The 23,352-nt window shown below is 40.1% G+C and overlaps 1 protein-coding gene across 5 annotated transcripts in view; it reads left to right on the top strand.

Annotated features, from left to right (window-relative positions):
- Kat14 (lysine acetyltransferase 14) overlaps positions 1-12,392 on the top strand; it is a 38,064-nt gene extending 25,672 nt beyond the window's left edge. For 4 of the 5 annotated variants that reach the window (XM_021723140.3, XM_013356483.4, XM_013356482.4 and 1 more), the window contains exons 7-10: positions 6,507-6,643; positions 7,080-7,255; positions 8,570-8,760; positions 11,665-12,392. In XM_021723140.3, the coding sequence (XP_021578815.1) occupies positions 6,507-6,643; positions 7,080-7,255; positions 8,570-8,760; positions 11,665-11,838 (678 nt within the window). In that variant the 3' untranslated portion in view covers positions 11,839-12,392. Of the gene's footprint in view, positions 1-6,506; positions 6,644-7,079; positions 7,256-7,496; positions 7,544-8,569; positions 8,761-11,664 lie in introns of those variants that run through there. The other variant, XM_021723141.3, reaches the window with a different exon arrangement.
- Positions 12,393-23,352: the final 10,960 nt, after the last annotated feature.

The raw sequence follows: 23,352 nt of genomic DNA, 5'->3' as shown, positions 1-23,352 counted from the left end.
TGGACACAATATCTTTATTTTTGTGTGTGTGGTGCTGAGGATCAAACCCAGTGCCTCACGCATGGTAGGCAAGCACTCTACCTCTGAGCCACAACCCTAGCCCTCATATTTCCTCTCAAATTGATTTCTTGCTGGACTTCTTCCCTCCTAGGGTTCTTTAAAATGCAATCTTTTTGAGGTTAATTTTGAAGATCTGTATATCTAAGATATCTTCATTTCATTCTTGCATTTAAATGATAGCATATCTAAATATAAAATTGTGATTTTTTTTTCCTCTGACATTTTGAAATTATAACTCTGTTATCATCTTACATATATTTTACTTCTGAGAGCCCCAGTATCAATCTTATTTTTATTTCATTGTGGCCTCCTTTTAAAATTCTCCCTTCTCCTGGAAGCTTTCGAGATTTTCTCTCCATTTTTTATCTTAATGCATTTTTAAGTGTTTTTGCTGTCATTTAACTTGCTTGACAACTCTTGACTTTAAGTCAGAGGTGTTGCTTGGTATTTATCTGGCTTGGTGTTCTCCAGGTTTCCTGGATCTGTGGTTTGCTATCTGACATTAATTAGGGGTTGTTGTTGCTGCAATTCTTTTTTTCTTTTTCTTTCCCTTCGCTGGTATTCCCATTATGCATATGTTAGACTCTTGTATTTGTCCCACATATTTTGGATATTCTATTCCATTCTTTCTTTTGCAGACATTTTTCTCTTTGCATTTCAACTTTAGAAGGTTTTAGTGACATGTCCTCAAGCTTAGAGAGTTTTTTCTTAGCTGTGTGTCCAGGCTACTAATGAGCTCATTATCAAAGGCATTCTTATTTTCAGTTATTTGCTTTTGATCTCAGAATTTCTTATTGATTCATTTTTAGAATTTCCATCTCTCTGTTTAAAGTACCCATCTATTCTTGCATGTTGTCTACTTTGTCCATTAGAGCCCTCAACTTTTTTTTTTTTCCTTTCTTTCTTTTGGTATTGGGGTACTGGGGATTGAACCCAGGGGTGCTCTACCACTGAGCTATACTCCCAACTCCTTGTATTCTATTTTTGAGGCAGGATCTCACTAAGTTGCTGAAGCTGGCCTTGAACTTTCAATCCTCCTGTTTCAGCCTCCCAGATGGCTAGGATTACAGGTGTAGACCACCATGCCCAGCTAGGGCCCTTAATATATTATATTAATCATAGTCATTTAAAATTTCTGGTCTAATAACTCTCACATAACCCTACTATATCTGAGTCTGGTTGTAATGCTTTTTCTATTTCTTCCTACTGTGTTTTTTGCCTTTAGTATGCCTTGTATTTTTTTGTTGAAAGCCAAACATCATGTTTTGGATAAGATGAACTATAGTAACAAGTTCTTAGTGGTGCCAGGAAGTGTTGGTTGTTCTGTAGTCCTGTGATTTAGGTCTCAGTCTTTTAGAGAGCCTGTGCCTCTGGGCTATGAACTTCTCTAGTGCTTCTCAGTTTTTCTCCCCAATCAGTGGGAGACTCTCAGTCAATGGGATGACTAGACAGTGTTGGAGTTCTAGAGTTGTGTATTATCTCTTTTTTAAGGCTAGTTATCCATTGAGGAAACCCCTGTGGGTGAGGCTTTAGTAAAATAATTTTTCCTGAGGGAAGGCATCGTTAAGAACAAAGTTCTCTATCCTATTTCAAAGTGGTTCCTTTTTCCCCCTCCCCTGCTGATGTGGGGCTTAGGAGGTTCTTTGATCTTCACTTTGAGAACCTGGTCCAACTCTTGGAGATAAAACGTAGAAGAGTGTGGGGTTCCCCCTCAGTCTGGGCCCTCTAGAATTGTCTCTGCCTTGACCACACTGAGATTCCAGAAATTCAACTATAGTTTAGGTTTTCCTGCCCCAGTACTGATTCCTGTTTCTGCTTCAGTCTCTCTCTTTAACTTGGGGGGCAGCAATGTGCCTTGTCACCTCACTTCTGGTGCAGATCTAAGAAGAGCTGTTGACTTTTCAGTTTGTTCAGCTTTTTGTTAGGATGACATGAAACCATGGATGCTTTACCACTGAGCCGAATTGCAGCAAAACCTCCTCCTCTGCCCCTCCCACCCCCCACTTTGAGACAGGGTCTTACTAGGTTCCTAAGGGCCTCATTAAGTTGCTGAGGCTGGCTTCAAACTCACCATCCTCCTGCTTCAGCCTCCCAAGTTTCTGGGATTGTAGGTGTGCACCACTGTGCCCAGCAACACCAGTACATCTTTTTTCTCTTCCTTTGGCTTTTTAAATAATTCCTTGACCTTCCCTACCATCATTCACTGAGTGCTTTATTTCAGCAACTGTGTTTTTAATATCAGTTATTAAATAAGAAACACTTTATAACTAATCCTTCCTATTTCCAGACACCTCCATTACTTTGGAGTCTTATTCATTACGCTTTTGCTTTTGTAGCAGCTTCATTGAGATACAATTCATGTACCAAACAATTCACCCATTTAAACTGAATATTTTAGAAGTTTCTAATATATTCACAGAGTCTAAGCATAATCAATTTTAGAACATTTCATCACCCCCAAAAGACACCCTGAGCCCTTTTGCTTATACTGCCCAAATCCCTACTTCTCCCCATTAATCTACTCTTCACCTCATAGGCTTCCCTATCTTGGACATATATAAATGGAGTCACATATGATTTGTGACCACCTTCTTTCACTTATATAATGTTTTCAAGTTTCATGCATGTTATAGCATGTATTAATAGTTTATTCTCTTTATGGCTTAATATTCCATCAGTTGATAGACATTGGGATTGTTTCTGCCTTTTGGCTATCATGAATAATGCTGCTGTGAACATTTGTGTCCAAGCTTTTGTGGATATATGTTTTGATTGGGTGTATATTTAGGAGTGGAATTGCTGGGTCAGATGGTTTACTCTATGTTTAACATTTTGAAGAACTGCTAGACTGTCTTCCAGAGTGGGGGCATCATTGTTTACCAGCCATGTATAAACGTTCTGATTTCTCTGTATATCCTCACCATGTTGTTATTATGTCTTTTTTGTTGTAGCCATCTGTGGGTATGAAGTGGTAGCTCACTGTAGTTTGGATTTGTATTTTCCTAATGACAATTATTGTGCTTTTTAAAAATTCTTATTTAGTAAATTGTTTTTCCAATAGTTTGTTATACTCCTTTAGTTTTATTGTACTCACTTACGAGTCTTGGTTTTTCCTCTTTGAACTCTTCTTTCCTCAGTCTTTTCAGCTATCTTTGTTGGTAGCATACACCTGGCAGAAATGCAAAAGGCATGTTCCTAGCTTGTGACCCTTTTGGCAAGTTTGGTAAAATGGCATGCTCTGGGCTAACCCACTTTCCATCCTCACCTTTTTCCAATCAGGCAGCCTCACCTCTCAAGGGTCCTCACAGCACCACTGGCCCTGGGACTGCCTTTTTCTCCCTTTGTTATCACTGCTGGATTATATAGTGCTCAGGGTTGTCCACAGTGGAGTCTCCCCTCCACCTCAGGAAGACTCCAGTGTTGCTCTGACATAATCCTCCATCAGAATGTGGCTGACAAAGTTGATTTTCAGTAATACATTCACAGCAGCACTGGGAGAGAGGTTGTGTAACCAGGCAGCTCCCAGCCTCATTTGATGGAGAGCTGTGTTCTGCTTTCACTGCCTCACTAGGTCCCAGCACCATTGATCTCCCCAAGTCTTTTCTCAGCCTTGTGTTCCATCTTCCCTGTCCTCTCCCAGGTCAGGTTTTGGAATGGATCCAGCAGCCAATCTAGCTCTCCATTGTGTTTAGAATTAGAATTTTGAAGAATATAATATTGTTCATACTTAATATTTGACTTTGGGTTGTATTTTCCCCCTTTGTCATTTCCCACTTTGTCATTCAGATGTAATTTGAGTACCTAAGATGTGCCAGGCACCAGTCTACTTGGGAATACTGCAGAGTTAAATTGCCTTTATGGAGCTGACCTCCTCAAGCAGAGAGATGATGGTGACTAGTTTAATCAACACAGAGATCTCCTGATCCAAAGCAAGTACTGTGGTAGAGGAGAGGAGCAGAGGGCAGTGGCACCACTCTGTTCTCGGGGGTTAAAGGTAGCCTCTTAGTAGAGGTAACACTTGAACTAAGTCCTGATTGTCAAAGAGAAGCCAGAATAAAGAAAGCTCAGAGTTGAAGGTCAGGGAAGTCCAAAGGCAGGAGTAAGGCTGGTGTGTATGCCTTGAACATGGTGATGGCGAAGGAATTAATGGATGGAAGAGGAGGCTTTAGGAGTAATGCAACCAGATTCTGCATGATCCTGCAAGTCACAGTTGAGGAGTTTGAATTGTATCATGAACATATAGTGGGAAACTACCATGGGAATTTTGATCAAAGGATGTGGATTTTTTTTTTCTTTTTTAGGATGTGAATTTATTATTATTTTTTTTAATTTTGTTTTTTGGTACTGGAGATTGAACCCAAGGGGGACTGAGCCACATCTCTAGGCCCTCTCCCCCTTTTTAAAAAACTTGTATTTAGGGCTGGGGATGTGGCTCAAGCGGTAGCGCGCTCGCCTGGCATGCGTGCGGCCCAGGTTCGATCCTCAGCACCACATACCAACAAAGATGTTGTGTCTGCCGAGAACTAAAAAAAAAATAAATATTTAAAAAAAAAAAAACAACAAACTTGTATTTAGAGACAAGTTCTCACTAAGTCACTTAGGGCCTTGCTAAGTTGCCCAGGGTGGCTTTGAATTGTGATCCTCCTGCTGCAGCCTCCTGAATCGCTGGGATTATAGCCATCATGCCCAGAAGATTCTGGCTTCTCAGTGGATAACGTGGGACGATGTAGTAGTAGCAAAGAGACCAACAGGAAACAGTGATGGTGGTCCAGGCAGAGTGGAAGTTGGTTCAGCATAGGATGAAAGCAATGGAGATGGAAGAAAGTTGGGAAGCAGTATAACATCCAGGGGGGTGCCACAGGACCCACCTTGAGACTAACCAGATATTTTGAGTATTTTGTGGGCTATTTGTTAAGTGCCTAGTGTGTTAGTTTACTGTTGCTGCATGATAAACCATTCCAATTTAGTGTCCTATTATAATAACTAATATTTCCTCTGATTCTATGAATTTACTGGGCTCAGTTGGGTTGTTAACTTCGAGAGCTGAAGACTAGGGTCACTTATATGGCTGTACTTGCTAGGGAACTGGGTTGTGACTGTAATGCCCAGAATACTTCTCTTCTTCCAGAGCCTGTCTCCATATGGCCGCTAGTCATTCACTGGTTTAGCACATGCAGGCCAATTCAAAGAGGGAGATATGGGAAGCTGCCAGTGTCTTTAGACCTAGATTCCAAAGTTCATGTTACTTCTCTCATTTTCTGATTCGTCGAAACTATTCATAAGACCCACCCAGATTGAAAGGGAGGAGCAATTGACTGTGCCTTTGGATATTAGGAGCCACTTATACCTACAGGGATGATTACTTTGAAACTTACTTTAAGCCTTGAAAGAATTTCAAAGTTGGCTTTTGAAAATTTTGGTGTCCAGGTTGGGAAAGTATGAGAGCAAATTACAAAGAAAGAAATCTTGCTCTTCTTTCAACAAAGTTATTTTCTAGGCTAAGAGAAAACTGATTCTACAAAAACAACTCAGGTTTCTAAACTTCCTCCAACCCTTGGCAATCCACTTTATAAATGTGCCTTTTAATTTTACTTCTGAGCTCTTTGCTATAAAACCTTAATTGCACATGTTCTGTTACTACACTAATGAGGGCCCTGGAGCAGCAGTCATTGCAGAAGAGCATGCCTTCAGTGCTGCTCTTGGGCTTCATAGGGAATCTGTGAAGTTCCCCAGTTCTGCTAGGACACCCTCCCTCTGAGAGGGCCTCCCTGCTAATTGAGATTTGTTTTAGGGATGATAAATTAACATCACTCCCATTTTTGTCAGTTTTGCTCATGAAAAATTGACATATTTCAGAAAACCCATACACAAGGACAGCAGTAATTGGCCCCTGTGGCACATTGCGTAATAGTGTAGTCATACAGTATGTCCCATGTGTATGTTACCTACTTGATGCTAGTGCTGGTTAGTATTTAGAGACTGGCTGAATATATAACATAGACAAAAAGAAGCTGTAAATCCAGTGTTTAGTCCTGCATTTCACTCAAGTGACTTAATATTTTTAAATTTTTAAAAATCATTTTGACTTTATTATAACTGGGGTTAGTTTTTTGTTATCTAGTTGGCAAAAGTTGTCTACAGGGGCTGGGGATGTGGCTCAAGCGGTAACTCACTCGCCTGGCATGCGTGCGGCCCGGGTTAGATCCTCAGCACCACATACAAACAAAGATGTTGCGTCCGCCGAGAACTAAAAAATAAATATTAAAAAATTTTTTTAAAAAAAAGTTGTCTACAAAGTTTTAGCTGAAATTTGAGCTTTCCAAATAAGTAATGCAGAAAGACCTATTTTCTGACACATAGAAATACCATAAGTACTAATTACGTATGGAAATTAACCAATCCTTTGAGTAATTTTATGTTTATATAACCACGTTTCTTTCACATAGACTGCCTTGCCATCCAGGAAAGGATTTCGGCATCAGACCACCAAGTTTTTGTATCGTTTGGTGGGATCAGAAGATATGGCCGTGGACCAAAGTATTGTCAGCCCTTATACTTCTCGAATTTTGAAACCCTATATCAGGTATATGGGGAAGAGATGTGGTATTGAGTGTGTCACAGGGAGTAATGTGGTTTCTGCACTCCATTTTTCTGTGACCAAAAACTTCTGCTTTGGGTGCTCTTCCATCGTTTCTTTGTTTCAGCTGTCCTTTTATAGACAAGATGGTCCTTTTATAAAACAAAGATAAATCAACTAGTAGATTTTTTGTGATTATCTTAATCATTTTAATTTTAAATCTGAAAGTTTAATAGTCTCTGAAATGAGAAAAAATGCAGAGATGTCTCAATTGAGCCAGTATCCAGACTGGCTTAGGATAATTTCTAATAATGAGTCTATCATATAGAGCAGTATAAATTAGTTTAAAATTTAAAGCAGATCAAAGTATGTGTGAGTTAGCTAGGAATAATATAAGCTATTTTTCTTGACTTGAATTTGTTTATTTTCTGTGTTGCTGGAGGCGTGATTATGAGACAAAGCCACCCAAACTACAGCTTCTGTCACAGATTCGTTCCCACCTGCACAAGAGTGACCCTCATTGGACACCTGAACCCGACGCACCTCTCGATTACTGCTATGTTCGACCAAATCACATCCCAACGATCAACTCTATGTGTCAGGAGTTTTTCTGGCCTGGTATGTTCCCCCTTCCAAACCAGGCAGATCAATTTTCTATATAGTTCACCTTTTTAAATTAGTGTATGCCACATGACCCTAAGACCTTTAGTCTTATGATTTCATGTAGTTTGTTTCTACTAACATAGAAATATTAAAATATAAATGCCTCTCACTTTCCTAAGATCAAGAAGAAGCCAGCAATTAAAGTAATAAACAGTGTTTTTGTTTGTTTCTCTTCCCTGTTTGTCTCTGCTTCCAGAATAAAAGATTCATCCTGTTTTGCTTCTACCTATGTTTAGATACCAGGTAATGTCTATCAAAGATACACAGACTGGTAGCTTGGGTGCGTTTGGACACTTTTGTTTTTGGCTTAATAGTTCTTTATGCTTTGTTGGTTTAGCTGTTCCTTAGTGAGTGTTAGTACTGCCAAAAGGTGTTTTTAAAAGTCCAAATACCTCAGTCATGGACTTTGAGAATAAAAGTAAACCCAGTAGGGTTTGTTATCTTATCAACCTTAACAAAATTGTCTCTGAGGACCAGAGCCATCAATTAGAGGAACACATTTTAATTGCTAAATATACACATGTTGTTTTGGATCTGCTTTGAAACCTAAAGGATTATTTAATCCATGTCTTCCAGATGTTAAGATTTCACCAAGATTTAGAGCCATGTCATCTTTACTGCCTAATAATCATGTAATAGTGCATGTGGTGGCAGAGCTGTGCTCATTCTTCTGGGAGTGGTACTGGGGCCAAAATTAGCATTCTGGGAGCATCTGCTGCTTCTGCCATTATGCTAGGTACCTTCATACATCATGCACAGAATCATTTTTTTAATTTTACTTCTTTATTATAAAAGGTAGCATTTATATAAAAAAAACTTATAAGTTGTATATGGAGGGGGTAATAAGAAATGGACACTCTCTGGGATCTTTACCCAGCTCTGTCAGGTCTAGGTATGCTCCTTGCTTACATGTTGCAGGAACTGAGGCCCTGAGACATCTTGAAATGTGCCAAGTCACACACATGGTAGAGGAGGCTGAGTCAAAGCCAGGTGTGTCCGGTTCTGAACCTGAGCGCTCTCTCCTATCCAACCTGTCCTGCCTCTCATCTTTTTAACATATGTATTTAGAAAAGACTATGTTAATTTTGATATTTTCTAAAATTCATTTTTGTGATTTGAATGTGTGGTATCTATGGTAATATCTTTGCCTCCAATTTTGGGATTTTTTTAGCATGCAGGTATAGCTATAAGTACAAATTGAACAGCTTGGTGTTCCTTAATTCCAAAAGGCACACAGTTTGAGTCTCTGTTTTTTTTTTTTTTCTTTAGGCATTGACCTGTCTGAGTGCCTGCAGTATCCAGACTTCAGTGTAGTCGTCCTTTATAAAAAAGTCATTATTGCCTTTGGCTTCATGGTTCCTGATGTGAAATATAATGAAGCATATATTTCATTTCTGTTTGTCCATCCTGAATGGAGAAGAGCGGGGATTGCAACTTTCATGATCTATCATCTGATTCAGGCAAGTGGTCTGTGCTCCTGATTTACCTCTCAGGGCTCCACTAAATGACCTGGAGTCATGAAGCTGAGCTGGTCCTGTCCAGCACAGCCCAGTGGTGGGACCTCAGAGACCAAGGGAAAGGAAGCCAATCATTACCACTCGGGGCTATAAGAGCCCCCCTAAAATAAAATTACTGTTCAAACCCTGGTTTCAGAGAAACCATTTTGTGAATATATGTCATAAATTAAACAACAAAACACCTAAATGTAAGATTGTAATGTATGTGTGCTATCCATACTGGTAATTGCTGCTGTTCTTGGACTCAAACTGTCAAAATTCTGAGAAGTTTTTGTTTTGTTTTAAGTAGTTGTAATATTTTAGCACAAGTGTTACAATAAATAGCAGATAGTCTATTTATTTTAATTTAGCTATCACTGTATAAACTGTTGTGACCCTTCTACAACTTGATTCTAATATTCAATTCTTCCTTTGATATACCTCTTTTATCTTTGAAGAAAATATACCACATATTTATATGCTAATGTCAAATAAAAATGCAATAATTTCCCCTCTTCAAGGAATTATTTTTCTCCCTGGTAATGTTTCTGGTAACTATTGTTTAGGAAGTATTTGGTATAGAGTACTGAGTGTAAACTTGATGTGGCCAAGGTTCCTTCTAAAGAGAGGCTGGAGATGATAAAATGTTTTTTCCAATTTTTAATGGCACTTATTTTCCAATTTCTAATGAAACTTTCTTAATAATTCCCAAATGTTGGTAGGATCCTTAAAAACCATCTTGCTAGAAATTGCTTTATTCTCAAGAAATCACTCCTAGCAATTAACCTGTGCTACCTTATGTTTCAACTGAGACCCATTCAGTTATTTCTACCACATCCCACCCACAGAATCAATCTTCTCTGCATTTATCGTTCTATCCTAGCAGGGTGCCTATAGGGTTCTCTGCCTTTTATGTTACCAGAAAGGGCCTGTAGGGAGGGCAGGGGTGACATCTCAGTGTGTGTTCTCAGTGCTGACTATAAGACCTGTCATGGAGGTGATCTTTGCTAAATGGGTGGAGGAGTGGTTCATCTTTGTATGTATGTACCTTGCACCCCATTCAGATCATCAATCCCAGGGCCTAAATTCAGGGGGCTCAATTGGTAGTACTTGGTGATTGTCAAGGTTAGGTGATGCATATTTATCATCTAGAGAACACTAATATCACCCCACAAAATTTACTTTATAAGCTCAGTATGCCCTTGTCCTGGTTATAGTGGCAGGGCTCTTTTGACCCCCAAAATGGCTTTGGATATACATTGTGGGTTAAGCAGAGAAAAGATGGTAGCTGCCAAGTGGCCTTCAGAGTGCTTACAGAGAGGCCTTGGGAATCATGGATTACAAATCTCAGGACTCGGTCAACTTCAGTCCCCGTGCCTTCCTCATTAAAAAACAACTTCTTGCTGGGTGTAATGGTGCATTGCATGCCTTTAATCCCAGCAGCTTGGGAGGCTGAGGCAGGAAGATCACAAGTGCATGGCCAGCCTCAGCAACTTGGCAAAGCCCTGTCTCAAAATAAAAAGGACTGGGGAAGTTACTCCGTGATTAAGCACCCCTGGGTTCAATCCCTGGTACAAAAAAACAAAAAGGAAAAAAAAAAGAAAAAGAAAAAAACGAGTTCCTAATTTCTCTGGCTTTTGGAACACCTTATTCTGTGTAGCTGGTTAAAGAACCTAAGAGCTTGTCTTGTGTTCACAGAACAATTATTACCCTTTTCCTCAAAGATTAGGCCAATGCAAAATTCAGAAATATCATTTCTGTGAAGCAAATACTGTCAGTTTTGGAGGGATGGAAGGTGAATTTGGGATTCAGAGGGTCTGGACAAGGTCCTCACGTTTTATGATTAAATTCTTAATATTTAGAAACAAGATCATGGCATTTGCAGGGAAATGGATGGCATTAGAGCAGATTATGCTAAGTGAAGTTAGCCAGTCCCTAAAAAACAAATGCCAAATGTCTTTTCTGATATAAGGGGTGGATGACTCAAAATGGGATAGGGAGGAAGAGCATGAGAAGAAGATTACCACTAAATAGGGAAGAAATGTGGGAGGGAAAAGGAGGGAGAAGGGGAGTTGCACGGAAGATGGAAGGAGACCCTCATCGTTATACAGAATACATGTATGATGTTGTAAGGAGAAAAAGAAAAATATGTGTGTCACATTAGATTGGATAGAGAGAAGTGATGGGAGGGGAGGAGAGGGGAAGGAGTAATAGGAAGGGCAGCAGAATAAAATAGACATTATTATTGCTGTATGTATATAGGTGACTATATGAGCAATATGATTCTGCAACTTGTACAATCAGAAAAATGAGAAATTATACCTCATTTGATTCAAATGTATGATATGTCAAGATCATTGTACTGTCATGTGTAGCTAATAAAAAAATTCTTAATATTTAGTATCTATCTAAATTCTTAATATTTAGCACCTTTTCTAGCACGTCTGGGGGGAATTTGTATGTTGGGGGGCAGGGTATGAGATGACATTTAGTTTATAAAAGTAGAACTATTTCAATCTTTAATTCTTGAAGGTTGTCATAGAGTTGATGCTGATATGTTTGACATTTAAATGTAATTCAATTATAAGTAAAGTTGACAATAAAATATCTCCCTTGACCCTTTGATTCAGAGGAAAACAAAAACAATGCCCAGATTTTCATTATCTCCTTAGTCTTAGGAATGTTTAGATCAGCAGCAAAATGTCCTTCGGTTTCTAGCCGTTGCTAAGTACTGCGGTGCCTCGGCCTCAGTCCCTTATTTCCCCAGTTTCCATAACTAACTGCCTACGCTTGAAAGAGTTTCTTCACCTACTCATTTTCCCTCAGGCCTTTTTGTTTTCATCTTGTATTTTTCCACTCTTTTGGCAGACCTGCATGGGCAAGGATGTAACCCTTCACGTCTCAGCAAGCAACCCCGCTATGCTGCTCTACCAGAAGTTTGGATTCAAGACTGAAGAGTATGTTTTAGATTTTTATGATAAATATTACCCGTTGGAGAGTACAGAATGTAAACATGCGTTCTTTCTGAGGCTCCGGCGTTGATGTGAACCAGCTCTTCCCAGAGAAATGTGTGGGCTATCAGAGAACAGGTATTCACAGAGTCCTGCAGGCAGTTATTGGTTTCATAGTGGGCTCAGATCTCCTCTGCCATTAGACGGATGGTCCTCCACACCTCACCTGGGGAGAACCAAGCAACAGGCAATGAAGTGAGTGCTGAGCAGCCCTTCAGCATAGTCACCCTCCAGTCTTTCATGGAGCTACCTTCAACTGACATCTTGGATTCCACCATTCACTAAAACTGAATGTTGCTGCTGTCCCTCCCTCCACCTGACAGCTTGTGAGAATAAAAGAACTTCTAGATTGATATTCTTGGTGAGAGAGAATCTGTGTGTCCTTATTGAGAGGACAGGAAACCCAAGAAAGCACTGTATCCTAGGATGAGAAATTATGGGATGATTATAAAAAGGGGATCCCACCCTATTCCCAGCCAGTGATGTGCTGATATTAGATCCAGGAGGACTTCTAGGGCATTGAAGTGCTTGTCTTTTGCTGACTTTTGTCACTGCCAGGAAAAATAAACTAAATATCTGTGTCTACATGTTGCTTTATCTATTGTACCTATTGGCATCTGCTTGCAGAGATGGACCTGGGAATGGGAGATCTCTTTCTCCCTGTGGTCTGAGAAGTCAGTAGGGGATCCGAGTGGTCGAGCAGGCTGCCATTTAGATTGCCTCCCCTGGCCTTTCATGCCCAGGACATTTGCAATATAGAAGTGGAGGTGTAGGTGTTTACAAGCAGAACCTGCCGTGGATATGACCTGCCCCATCAGTAGGACAAGGCTGCTTGGTGTGTTTGTGGATTTTGGAGATGGACTGTCAATCTGGTGTTTTGGGACCCAGTGAGAACATTTCTAAAACTATCAGATATTCTCAAATAAAAATTGTATTAACAACCCATGGGAAGGGCGTCAGTCCATCAGGTGGCTTTTTAACTCTCTTTAAGAGCAGAGGTTCTTGAACTGGAGCTGTAACTCAGTGGTAGAGTGTTGGCCTTGCCAATGTGAGGCACTGGGTTTGATCCTCAGCACCACATAAAAATAAATAAAGATATTTTGTCCATCTACACTAAAAAATAATTTTCAAAAAGAGCTCAGATTCTTAACTTCTGTGGAATATGAATTACTTTAAAAATCTAGAGGAAGCCAAGTACTTTGTAGAAAACTCTAGTGCATTTTTAAGATTTTGCATCAGGGCTCCGTGGACACTAGATTCTATTCCATGGGCTATATTTGCAGCCAGATTGAATCCCTTTGTTCAAGAGAAGCATGCTCAGCTCCCATGGTAAGATGGTCAGCCAGTTGTTCTGTACCTGAGGAAGTCCCTTAGGCTCCATTTCAATTGTATGGGAACTCCTAGTAGCATTCCTCGTGTCTTTTTTCTTCCTCCTGCTCTCTTACTTCCAGGAGTTTTCTACCTTTCAAAGATTTTTTTGTTGACAAAATGAATTGTAAGCCCCACAAGTAAGATTGAGGAAACAACCTTTTCAAACATAGAAACCAGCTTGTAACTGTTGTGTGTGAATGATAAGACTTGTTGTTGCAAATGATAAGACTTGTTGTTGCAGAGAGTGTCTCAGGTGATTGTCTCCATAAGTTCATGGAGCTGAAGAAGGCCATGGTTGCTTTAATTGACTTTTTTTTTTGAACTCAGGGTCACTTAATCATTGAGCCACATCCCTAGCTCTTTTTAAATTTTTTTATTTTGAGATGGTCTTGCTAAGTTGCTTAGAGCCTTGCTGAATTACTGAGGCTGACTGAACTCGCAGTCCTCCTGCCTCAGCTTTCCCAGTCACTGGGATTATAGGTATGTGCCATAGTGCCCAGCTTTAATTGACTCTTTGTTTTACATCTTTTAATTATGAAAATTTCTAGTCATGCACAAAGTCAGAGAATGACACAGCAGAACACCACTACCCATACTCAACACTTAGCAAGAGCCCCTGATGCTGAAAAAATATTTTAAAGTAAATCCCAAGTATCATACATTCTATCACTACTCATTTAAATAGATATTTTTAACAAATACGGATATTTTCTTTTTTTATTTTCATTTCTATTACCTTTTAAAATATTTCTTTAGTCATATTAATTGTAAAAATTAATGGATTTTGCTGTAACATTTCCATACATGCATATATCATATTTGAATTATGTAACTATGGATATTTTTCTTAAATCAATGCTTATTATCATTCTTCTAACCAAACACACATTTTTGGAATTGTCTCATTGTCAACCTGTAGTCAGGCCATCTGGATTGTTTCACAGTTGGTTGGTTTATAGCAGCAGCCAGGCATGATCCATGTTATAACCAGTTAGTTTCCTGCCTCATTATTCCCCCTGCCACTGATTTGTCACAGAAACCAGATCAGTCACCCTGTGGAATGTCCCACATTGTGGTTTAACTTTTTATCCTTGAGGTGTCCTTTGTGGGGCAAGACTAACTGGGCAAGGTGAGGAGTGGACCTGACCTTGTTTCTCAGCAGGAGTCCTGGAGGAAGCCTAATTTCCTTACCGGAATCCAGTCCCTGCTTGGGCACTGGGGTGGGGCCATTTCCCAGTGTGGGCACATGGGGCTGCTGTTGATTTTGATCTACCTTCTTCTCCAGACTTTCCTCTGGACTAGCACCATAATAAATGCTTAACTAGTCTTATGGAAGATGTTTTGATAGATTTGCAGTCCTAATTTACTTTGAAATTTCAAACAAGGAGAAGGGTTTGTTGTTTTTTTGTTTTTGTTTTTTTTTCATGACACAAAAATGGTCATGAGTTTTAAAAAGCTGAGGAACCTATCTAGAGTTGTATATTCCTGAGGAGTTTGGATTGTTCCCTGGAAGTGGACTTTTGTAGTCAGCTGGGCCCCTCAGTACCTTGTAGGGGTAGGAGTATGACCAGAATTAATGATGTCCCTATTTCCCCAGACTTTCTAGGAAGGTTGAGTCCTGTTTATAAGCAGGATATTTGAGAGCTGGAACCTTAATTTTGAATTTTCTAAATATAGTTAACATACTTCTGTGTAAAGTGTGCATCATCTAAAAGCCACAGTGCCTCGTGCCTTGGGAGTCTCCTGGAACTGTCTCCTGTGCCATCCCCAGCCCTAGGGAGAAGCTCCCAGGTCAACTTCACAACCCTAGGTTGCATTACACACTGTGATTAAGGATATTCTTCAGGTATGTAATTGCAGGAAATTGGGATAAAGAATAATGTATCTCAATACTGGGAATGGCCATAGGGTCATAATACTTCATTAGAACACACTCACCTTACAGACTTGGTCCATTAATACAGACTTGGTCCATTAATACATACTTGACCCTAAGAAACATCACTATCATCTATTAAAAACAGGTTAACTGTGCATATTACACTTCAGCTGCCTCATCTGTAAAATTGGTTGATAATACCTACCTTTTAGATTTATAGTGACAAGCTCACCAAGGTTGGGAAAATCACAAATAGAGGACTCTTAATTCAAAGCTGGGCAGTGTGGCAGAGGCTATAGCCTTCCCTGCTCTGACTAAACCCTGAAGGAGGAGGAGTGGGAGGTGGGAGGGAACCCTGTGTGTTTGACTCACATCTACTTCCAGTGCTAGCACAGGGTACAGCTCCACACATGTGGAATGAATGAATGATGGAGGAAATAAACTGTGTGCATCAGGGGCTCAGTGGAGTGAGAGACCTCAGTGATACCTCTTGGTTTCTTTCACTCTTCAAATTTGACATGCGTATTTTGTTTATCACAAATTAAGTGTTTCTCACTGCACCTAGCTCCTTCTTTCTCTCTTACTGCTTAGAACCTTACAACATTGTACAGGTTCCCTTATGTCTGGGGAACCCTACAAAAAGTAACCAAAGTCTAAGTTTGGATTGTATGAGCTGAGGATAAAACTGATGGTGGCTTAGGTAAGAAGCTGGAAGGTGGCCTGTGGCTGTGCCATCAGAGATGCTACTATAGCTTGAATATGGTCTGAGTATATCCCAGGGTTTTAGGTATTGGAAACTTTGTACCCAGGTGCATTGGTGGGAGGTGATGTGAAACCTTTAAGAGGCAGAGCCTAGTGGGAGGTCCTTAGGCCAGTGGGGGGTGTGTCCTTGGAAGGCACTGTGGAACCCATCTCTCCTATGTATGCTATGTATGGATGGGAAAGCTAGCTTCCTATCTGTAGATGTGATTTCTTCTTCCCACAAATGCTCTTGCACATGCAAGTGCTCACCAGAGCTAAACTGATGCTAGTGATATGATATGCCCTTGAACCTCCAGAACTAAAGCTTTGTAAAGCTCCCTAGCCTCAGATATCTTATAGTCATGAAAAATGACTAATGTCGATGGAATGGCTTCAGGAAAGCCCATGTGGAGGGTATTGACCATTGACAGGGTGGGGAAGGGAGAGGGAGAGGAGCAACAAATCAAGTCCTGATGTGTAGCATTTTCTGATTTGTAGGGTATAAATACTCTCACTATGGCTGATTCCTAGCCACCAATGTGATATTACTGTACCAGAGTAGGGCAAGCATAGTGGTACTTCCATCCTACAGACAAGAACAATGGGTAGAAACAATACATGGGCGTGAGAACACAGATAATAGTAATGTGTAGTAAAGTAACTATTGTGTTGAAAATTTTGAATATCATCTTTTTTTTTCTGTTTTCTTTTATCATCTTCTTCCCCACCCCACCCCCCTTTCTCTCTTTTTTCCTGATTAAATCCAGGGCCTCACACATGGTACACACACACACACATACACATACATACACATATATTCTACCACTGAGCTACCTTCCCCAGCTCCATCTTTATTTTTTTATATGATTAATTCAATTGTAAATGTATATAATTTTAGCTTTTACTAATGGTTTGCAAAAATCCTGTAACTGCTTACTATCAGCTCCTGTGTGCAGTCATCATGGACCTTTGCAGAGTGGGATCCACTAGCTGGCCTAGTGGTCCCACAGGCAGAGGTCATATGACCAGCTTCTAGCACTTGCTGTGTGTTGCCCACAATGTCTGGGCTAGGGCAGGGATAGGGCTACATGCTAAAGGTTCCTGTGCTGCCAGGAGTAGCTGGTAGGGGTAGGCAAGGAAAGAAGAGGGAGGCTTCTGAAGCCCGGGGAGGTGGTGGTCACAGCCTCACATTTATTCATTTGTAGCTGTAGTGACCTCCAAGTGGGTTGCAGGAGACCCTCCTACAGCTTAGAGCTTCTGTATCACTTAAAACCACAATAAAGCTGTTAGTCTAAAAGCAGGGGGTAAAGCACTTGCCTAGCATGCACCAGGCTTTGGGTTCTTGGGTTCGATCCCCAGCTATGTGAAGAGGTACCAAGTCTCTTTCCCCAGCCATGTCCTTTAGCACCACTCACTACCAATACATCATCCACACTAAAAACTTCAGCCACCGCTTGCCCTGTCTATATTCCTCCTGGCCAGTTGGGACCAAGTTCTGAATATTTGTGTCCCCTGCAAAAATCAAATGTTGAAACTTAATCCCTAAAACAATGATATTAAGAGGTAGAGCTTTGGGGAAGAAAGCACTTGGGGAGGATTAGTGCTCTTATGAAAGAGGCCCAAAGGGGTCATCTGCCTTTCTGCATGGAGGTTCATGGCTCTCTGAACAAGAGAGTGAACCCTCACCAGGTGCCTTAATCTTGGACTTTGAACCTCAAGAACTTTGAGCAATAAATATCTATTGTTTAAGTCATACAGTCCATGATATTTTGTTGCAGGCTGCAACAAAGTTGCCCTGGCTGGCCTCCAACTTGCAATCCTCCTGCCTCAGCCTCTCAGATCACTAGGATTTACAGACATGTGCCAATACGCTGAGCTGTCAGCTTATTTTTTATTATTGATTTTTTTAGTTATATATAACATTAAGATTAATTTTTACATTATTATAAAAACATGGAATATAATTTGTTCTAATTCAGTCCCTAGTATTTCTTTTACCTTCTCCCTCCCTTTGTTCCCTTCCCTCTATCCTACTGACCTTTCTGCTATTTAATTTTTAGTTTCAGCTTATTTTTTGTATATTTTTAGTTGTAGAGGAATACAATACCTTTATTTTGTTTATTTAATCTTTTTTTTTAAGAGAGAGTGAGAGAGGGGGGAGAGAGAGAGAGAGAAATTTTAATATTTATTTTTTAGTTCTCGGCGGACACAACATCTTTGTTGGTATGTGGTGCTGAGGATCGAACCCGGGCCGCACGCATGCTAGGCAAGCGCGCTACCGCTTGAGCCACATCCCCAGCCCTTAATCTTTTTTTAATATTTTTTTTTTTAAGTTTTTTAGGTGGACACAATATCTATTTTACATTGATGTGGTGCTGAGGATCGAACCCAGTGCCTCATGCATGCCAGGTGAGCGCTCTACTGCTAAGCCACAATCCCAGCCCCAATCTTTTTTTTTTAATGTGCCTCACGTGTGCTAGGCAAGCGCTCTACCACTGAGCTGAAACCCCAGCCCAAGTTTCAGCTTATTTTTAAGTCTAGTGTAATCACGGTACATGAAGTTTTCATGTCCTGCGTTTTATCATTGTTATAGCATTACCATTTTCCAAGTTGCTAAATAGTATTCATAACCATTTTTAATGACTATTTTCTTATTCTTTTATTTTTCCTTATTAAGATATATGCACTTATAAATAACATTGCAGTGAATACACTTGTGCATGGGAGATTTTTGTTTGTTTTGTGTCTGTGTGTTTCATATTTTACACCATGGATTGAATTTTTCTTTTTACTTCTGGATAGATTTCCAGAAGTGGATTTCCTATATCAAAGGATGTGATCATTTTCATTGTTACTTTCTCATTGTTACTTTCACCATTGAAGTATTAAGGTACAAATCTCACTTCAAAACTGCCAGAATTGGGTATTGCTATTTAAAGTTTGGGTTTTTTGACTAATTTTTAAATAATCAATAATTTGCCTTGTGAAAAATTATTAGCATCTTGAACATTTTTTTTGTTTGTTTCCTAATAGCATTTTTTTTTTTGTACATTATTCTGTCCTTTGTTGATCTCAAGGGAATAGGGAGATCTCATTTGTTAATGAGTTCTTTCTACAGCGTAGGTATTGATCATCATGGTTTCATCTGGAGAATTTACTTCATGAGGTATTAAAGGAACAGGGATGTTGAGGGAGGGTGGCAAAAGAAGGGAGGGACCAAGACCAGGGTAAGCAGCCCAATGGCAGGACTTGCAGCATCTTTTCTAGGCCCTCAGCCAGCCCCAGTGCTAGTCTCTGAGCCCTGGGAGGAGGCAAAACTGGTCACCTGATCTCTGGAGAGGCCCTTTGCTCCAGCTGCTCTCCTGGGTCATAAAGGGAGCCTGGCTTCCTTCCCTGGGGTTCCTCTTGTCTGCAATAGCAGACTGCTCTTATTTCCCACCCAGCCCCAACCCCCTTTTTTAATCCCACAGAAATAGTTTTATCTCTTAATTCTGAGGTCATTTGCATCGGAGATGGGTGTGAGCTGGCTGTAAAAAGCCTGGCCTTTTTTTTTTTTTTTTTTTTTTTAAGCCTGGCCTTTTTTGTTTTCTTGGGCCTGAATCCTGCACCTAGTCATCTCACTTTCTAAGTGCATTCCTCCCCTAAGCTCCAAGGTCTGCCTGAGCTTTTGTAGCTCACCTGCTGGAATGAAGGACCTGCTTCTTTACCTTTTCTAGGAAGAAGTTAACTGAGTGTTAAATTCCATTTTGTTCTCATGACTTCAAATATATATCATCTTGGTGATTTTCCTCCCTTCCTGCATTTTCTGTAGATAGAAAAACAGGACTAACTTTAGGGCTCTAAAACTTTAAACCCTTGGGGCATTCTGAGGAGCACAGGTGCAAATTAATGTTTGGGGAAAGCAAATCAGGTTCCCTGGGGCTAGAGAAGATGAGGAGGGGAGGCTTGAAGTAGGGAGAAGGCTGTGCAGGTGAATTTGACAACTGAAACCCCTACTCAAACTGGTTTAAACAAGTACCACCACCAATTATTGTCTGCCTAGCAGTTTGTACCATGGTTACACAGTTTACTAGATTATTAACCCTTTAGCTTTGGGCAAGTAATTTAACCTGAGTTTTCTTACATGAAAAAGAATTGTTGGTATCAAATGACTTATTATAAGCAACTACCACTATAAATTGTTATCTCAGCTAGAATAAGTCTAGAGGCAGTGTGTCTCATGGTCACACAATTTATCAATCATTAGCTATGTGACCTTAGGTAAGTAACTTAAGCTGAGTTTCCTCATTTATGGAAAAGGATTGTTGGTATTAAATGAGTTAATATAAATAAAAATCTTAAAGAAATCACTAGCATACCATGTTTTATAAGTATTCATAAGCAACTATATTGGTCAGTCATTGCTGCATAACAAATGCACAAATCTCTGTGGTTTACAACAGTAAGTATTTCTTTCTGATGTGTCTGCAGGTTGGTAGAGCTTAGCTGGGCCATTCTAATTCATCCTGTGTGCACAGTTGATTTTAGTTCTGGTGTTGGATGAGCTGAGTTCTCTCTCTTGGTGTTCCTTCTGGGACCCAGAGTGGCCCTGCAGCAGGAACCAGAGGAAGGGTGGAATCCCAAGATTGTAGAAAACAAGGCTGTGGTCAGGAACTGGCATACCATCATCCTGCCACCTTTGTTTTGGCCAAAGCCTCACATGTCCCAATATCAGCAGGGAGGGAAAATAACCTCCTCCCACTCCAGTGGGTGGCAGTGTAAAATCACATGGTCATGGACATGGAGAATTATAAATAGCATACAGAGGAAAGTGATCAGTAGGTAAAATCTTAAAAGCAAGTAAATCTCCTTATTTAACATTGTTAAACTTGAAATATTTTCTAATTCCTTCTGTGACTTCCTCTTTGATCCATGGGTTATTTAGAAGTGAATTATTTAATTTCTATATCTTTGGGGAATTTCCTATATATTTCTGTTATTGATTTCTACTTTAATTCTCTTGTAATCAGAGAACATATTTAGTGTCAATTAAATTTACTAAAGTTGCTGGCTGTGCTGTGATTATGTAATAGAATGTCTGTGCTTCATGGAAACACACTCTGAAGCATTTAGGAGTAAATTGTCAGTGTATCTGACCTACTCTCATTTGGGTCAGAAAAAACTCTGTGTGTGTGTGTGTGTGTGTGTGTGTGTGTGTGTGTGTGAGAGAGAGAGAGAGAGAGAGAGAGAGAGAGAGAGAGAGAGAGAGAGGTGTGTATAGTAAGAGAAGAAAGAAAAAAGGAAAGAGGAAGAGAGGTAAAATCTTAACAGCAAGTAAATCTGAGTAGAGGGTATACAGGTGTTATTTGTTATTTGTACTTTTATTCTTGCAACTTTCTGTCCGTTTGCTTTTTTCTTTGTATGGGGATTCAACTCAGGGCACTTAACCATCAAGCCGCATCCCCAGCCTTTTATTATATTTTATTTAGAGTCAGGGTCTCATTAAGTTGCTTAGGGTCTCACTTAATTGCTGAGGCTGCCTTTGAACTCCTGAGGCTGCCTCAGCCTCCTGAGCCACTGGATTACAGACTTCTGGCTGCGATTATTTCCATATATTAAAAAATAAACACAAAGTAAAAGCTAATAATCTCTCCTACTTTGTCCAGTCTTGTAGGTATGTATCCTTCCAAACCTCCATACCTATACAAATCCGTACTAATATTTATACACTTAGACGGTGTTTTAGTGAGCTTTTTCACTGCTATGAACAAAAGACCTGTCAAGAATAGTTTGAGAGAAGGAAAAGTTTATTTGGAGCTCTTGGTTTCAGAAGTCTCAGTCCATTTATGACCAGCTCCATTGCCCTGGGCCCGAGGTGAGGCAGAAGTAAATCATGGTGTGAAAGAGTGTGGTGAGGAAGAAAGCAGTTCAGGATGTGGCCATCAGAAAGCAAAGAAAGCAGGCTTCCCTCACCACTGACAAAATATAAAACCAAAGGTATGCCCTGGGCGACCCACCTCCTCTGGCCACAGTGTCTACAGTTCCCCTCTAGTTGATTGCTCTCAGGGGATTAATGCATTGACTATGTTAAGGCAATCATTTCACCTCTAAACGTTCTTGCATTGTCTCACACATGAGCTTTTGGGGGACACTTAAACCATAACCGATGAGATTTTTTTTGTTTATAAAAATGGGATCATTCTCTGTGGGATAATTATTCTTCAGTTTGATTTTTTTTTTTTAGAGAGAGAGAGGATTTTAATATTTATTTTTTAGTTTTCAGCAGACACAACATCTTTGTTTGTATGTGGTGCTGAGGATCAAACCTGGGGTGCACGCATGCCAGGCGAGCACACTACCACTTGAGCCACATCCCCAGCCCTGATTTTTCTCTCCTAACAATACATCTGTAGGTCAAAAGATAATTTTAGGGCTGGAGTTGTAGCACCAACACTCCAAGTGGTAGAACACTTGCCTACCACATGTGAGGCACTGGGTTTGATCCTCAGCACCACATAAAAATAAATTTTAAAAATGAAGTTATTGTGTCCATCTAAAACTAAAAATATTTTTTAAATGATAATTTTAATTTACTTTGAAAGTAAATCAGATGTACAAGTAGCACATTTCTTCAATCACCTCCTTATTGGTGAACATTCTGGCAGCTTCCAGTTTTGTTTTTTTGTCACCACAAACAAGACAACAAAAAATACTCTCACATATACCATTGTATTGGTGTAAAATCTGTGACTCTCTTCTGAAACTACGATTTTATCAAGATCAAGGCCTTCCAGATCCATTAAACTCCAAGCTGTGGGTATAGGGTGGTCTCTAGATGTTGTCTGCTCACACCTCGTGTTCAGTTGCCCGTCATTTTCTGGAGAAGGGCAGAACATCCTCAAGAAAGCTGGACATACCAGGTTTCTTTTTGAATATGAAGAGACTGTCTGCAGTGTTGTGGCTGGTCTCCCCTATTTGGCAGGTGAGTCCAACATTACTATATGTCTACCAAACCTCACACATCTCTTCTTAGCATTTTCATGGGTGCCCCTAATTATGAACCCTTAAAATTGTTTTGCTGGAAATGTTATGCAGACCCTAGGTTTCTGTAGATGAGGTCATATATGGTCCACAAGCAGTTGGTTGGAACTCAGATGGAGTCCATTTCTAGTGCAAATAATTTAGCTGAGATCATAATTTATCTAGTACCACAATAATTCTGCATAAAATCACCAAAAATTTTAGTGGCTTAAAAAAACACCTATTATTTGCTTGTGTTTCTGTGAGTAATTTAGGCAGCGTTCAGCTGGGTAGTCTAGTTTTGACTGGCTTCCCTCATGCATCTGTGGTCAGCTACAGGTCGGTTGGGCACCTCAGCTCAGCTTCTGGGAGTTGCTGCATTTGGCTGGAGTGATGGAAGTTTTAATCCTTGTGATCTCTCATCCTCCAACAACTTAGCCTGGACTTATTTATATGTAAGGAGGTAACACAGGGGTTGAGATGGGAGACAGATGGAGAAGAGAAAGACAACGAACACAAAGATTGTGGAAGGCTGCCACAAATTTGGTATATCAC

The sequence above is a fragment of the Ictidomys tridecemlineatus genome, chromosome 5 (genome assembly GCF_052094955.1).
Source record: "Ictidomys tridecemlineatus isolate mIctTri1 chromosome 5, mIctTri1.hap1, whole genome shotgun sequence".
Classification (NCBI taxonomy): Eukaryota; Metazoa; Chordata; class Mammalia; order Rodentia; family Sciuridae; genus Ictidomys; species Ictidomys tridecemlineatus.
The sequence above is the reverse complement of the archived record's forward strand: the minus strand, read 5'-3'. Positions and strand labels throughout refer to the sequence as shown.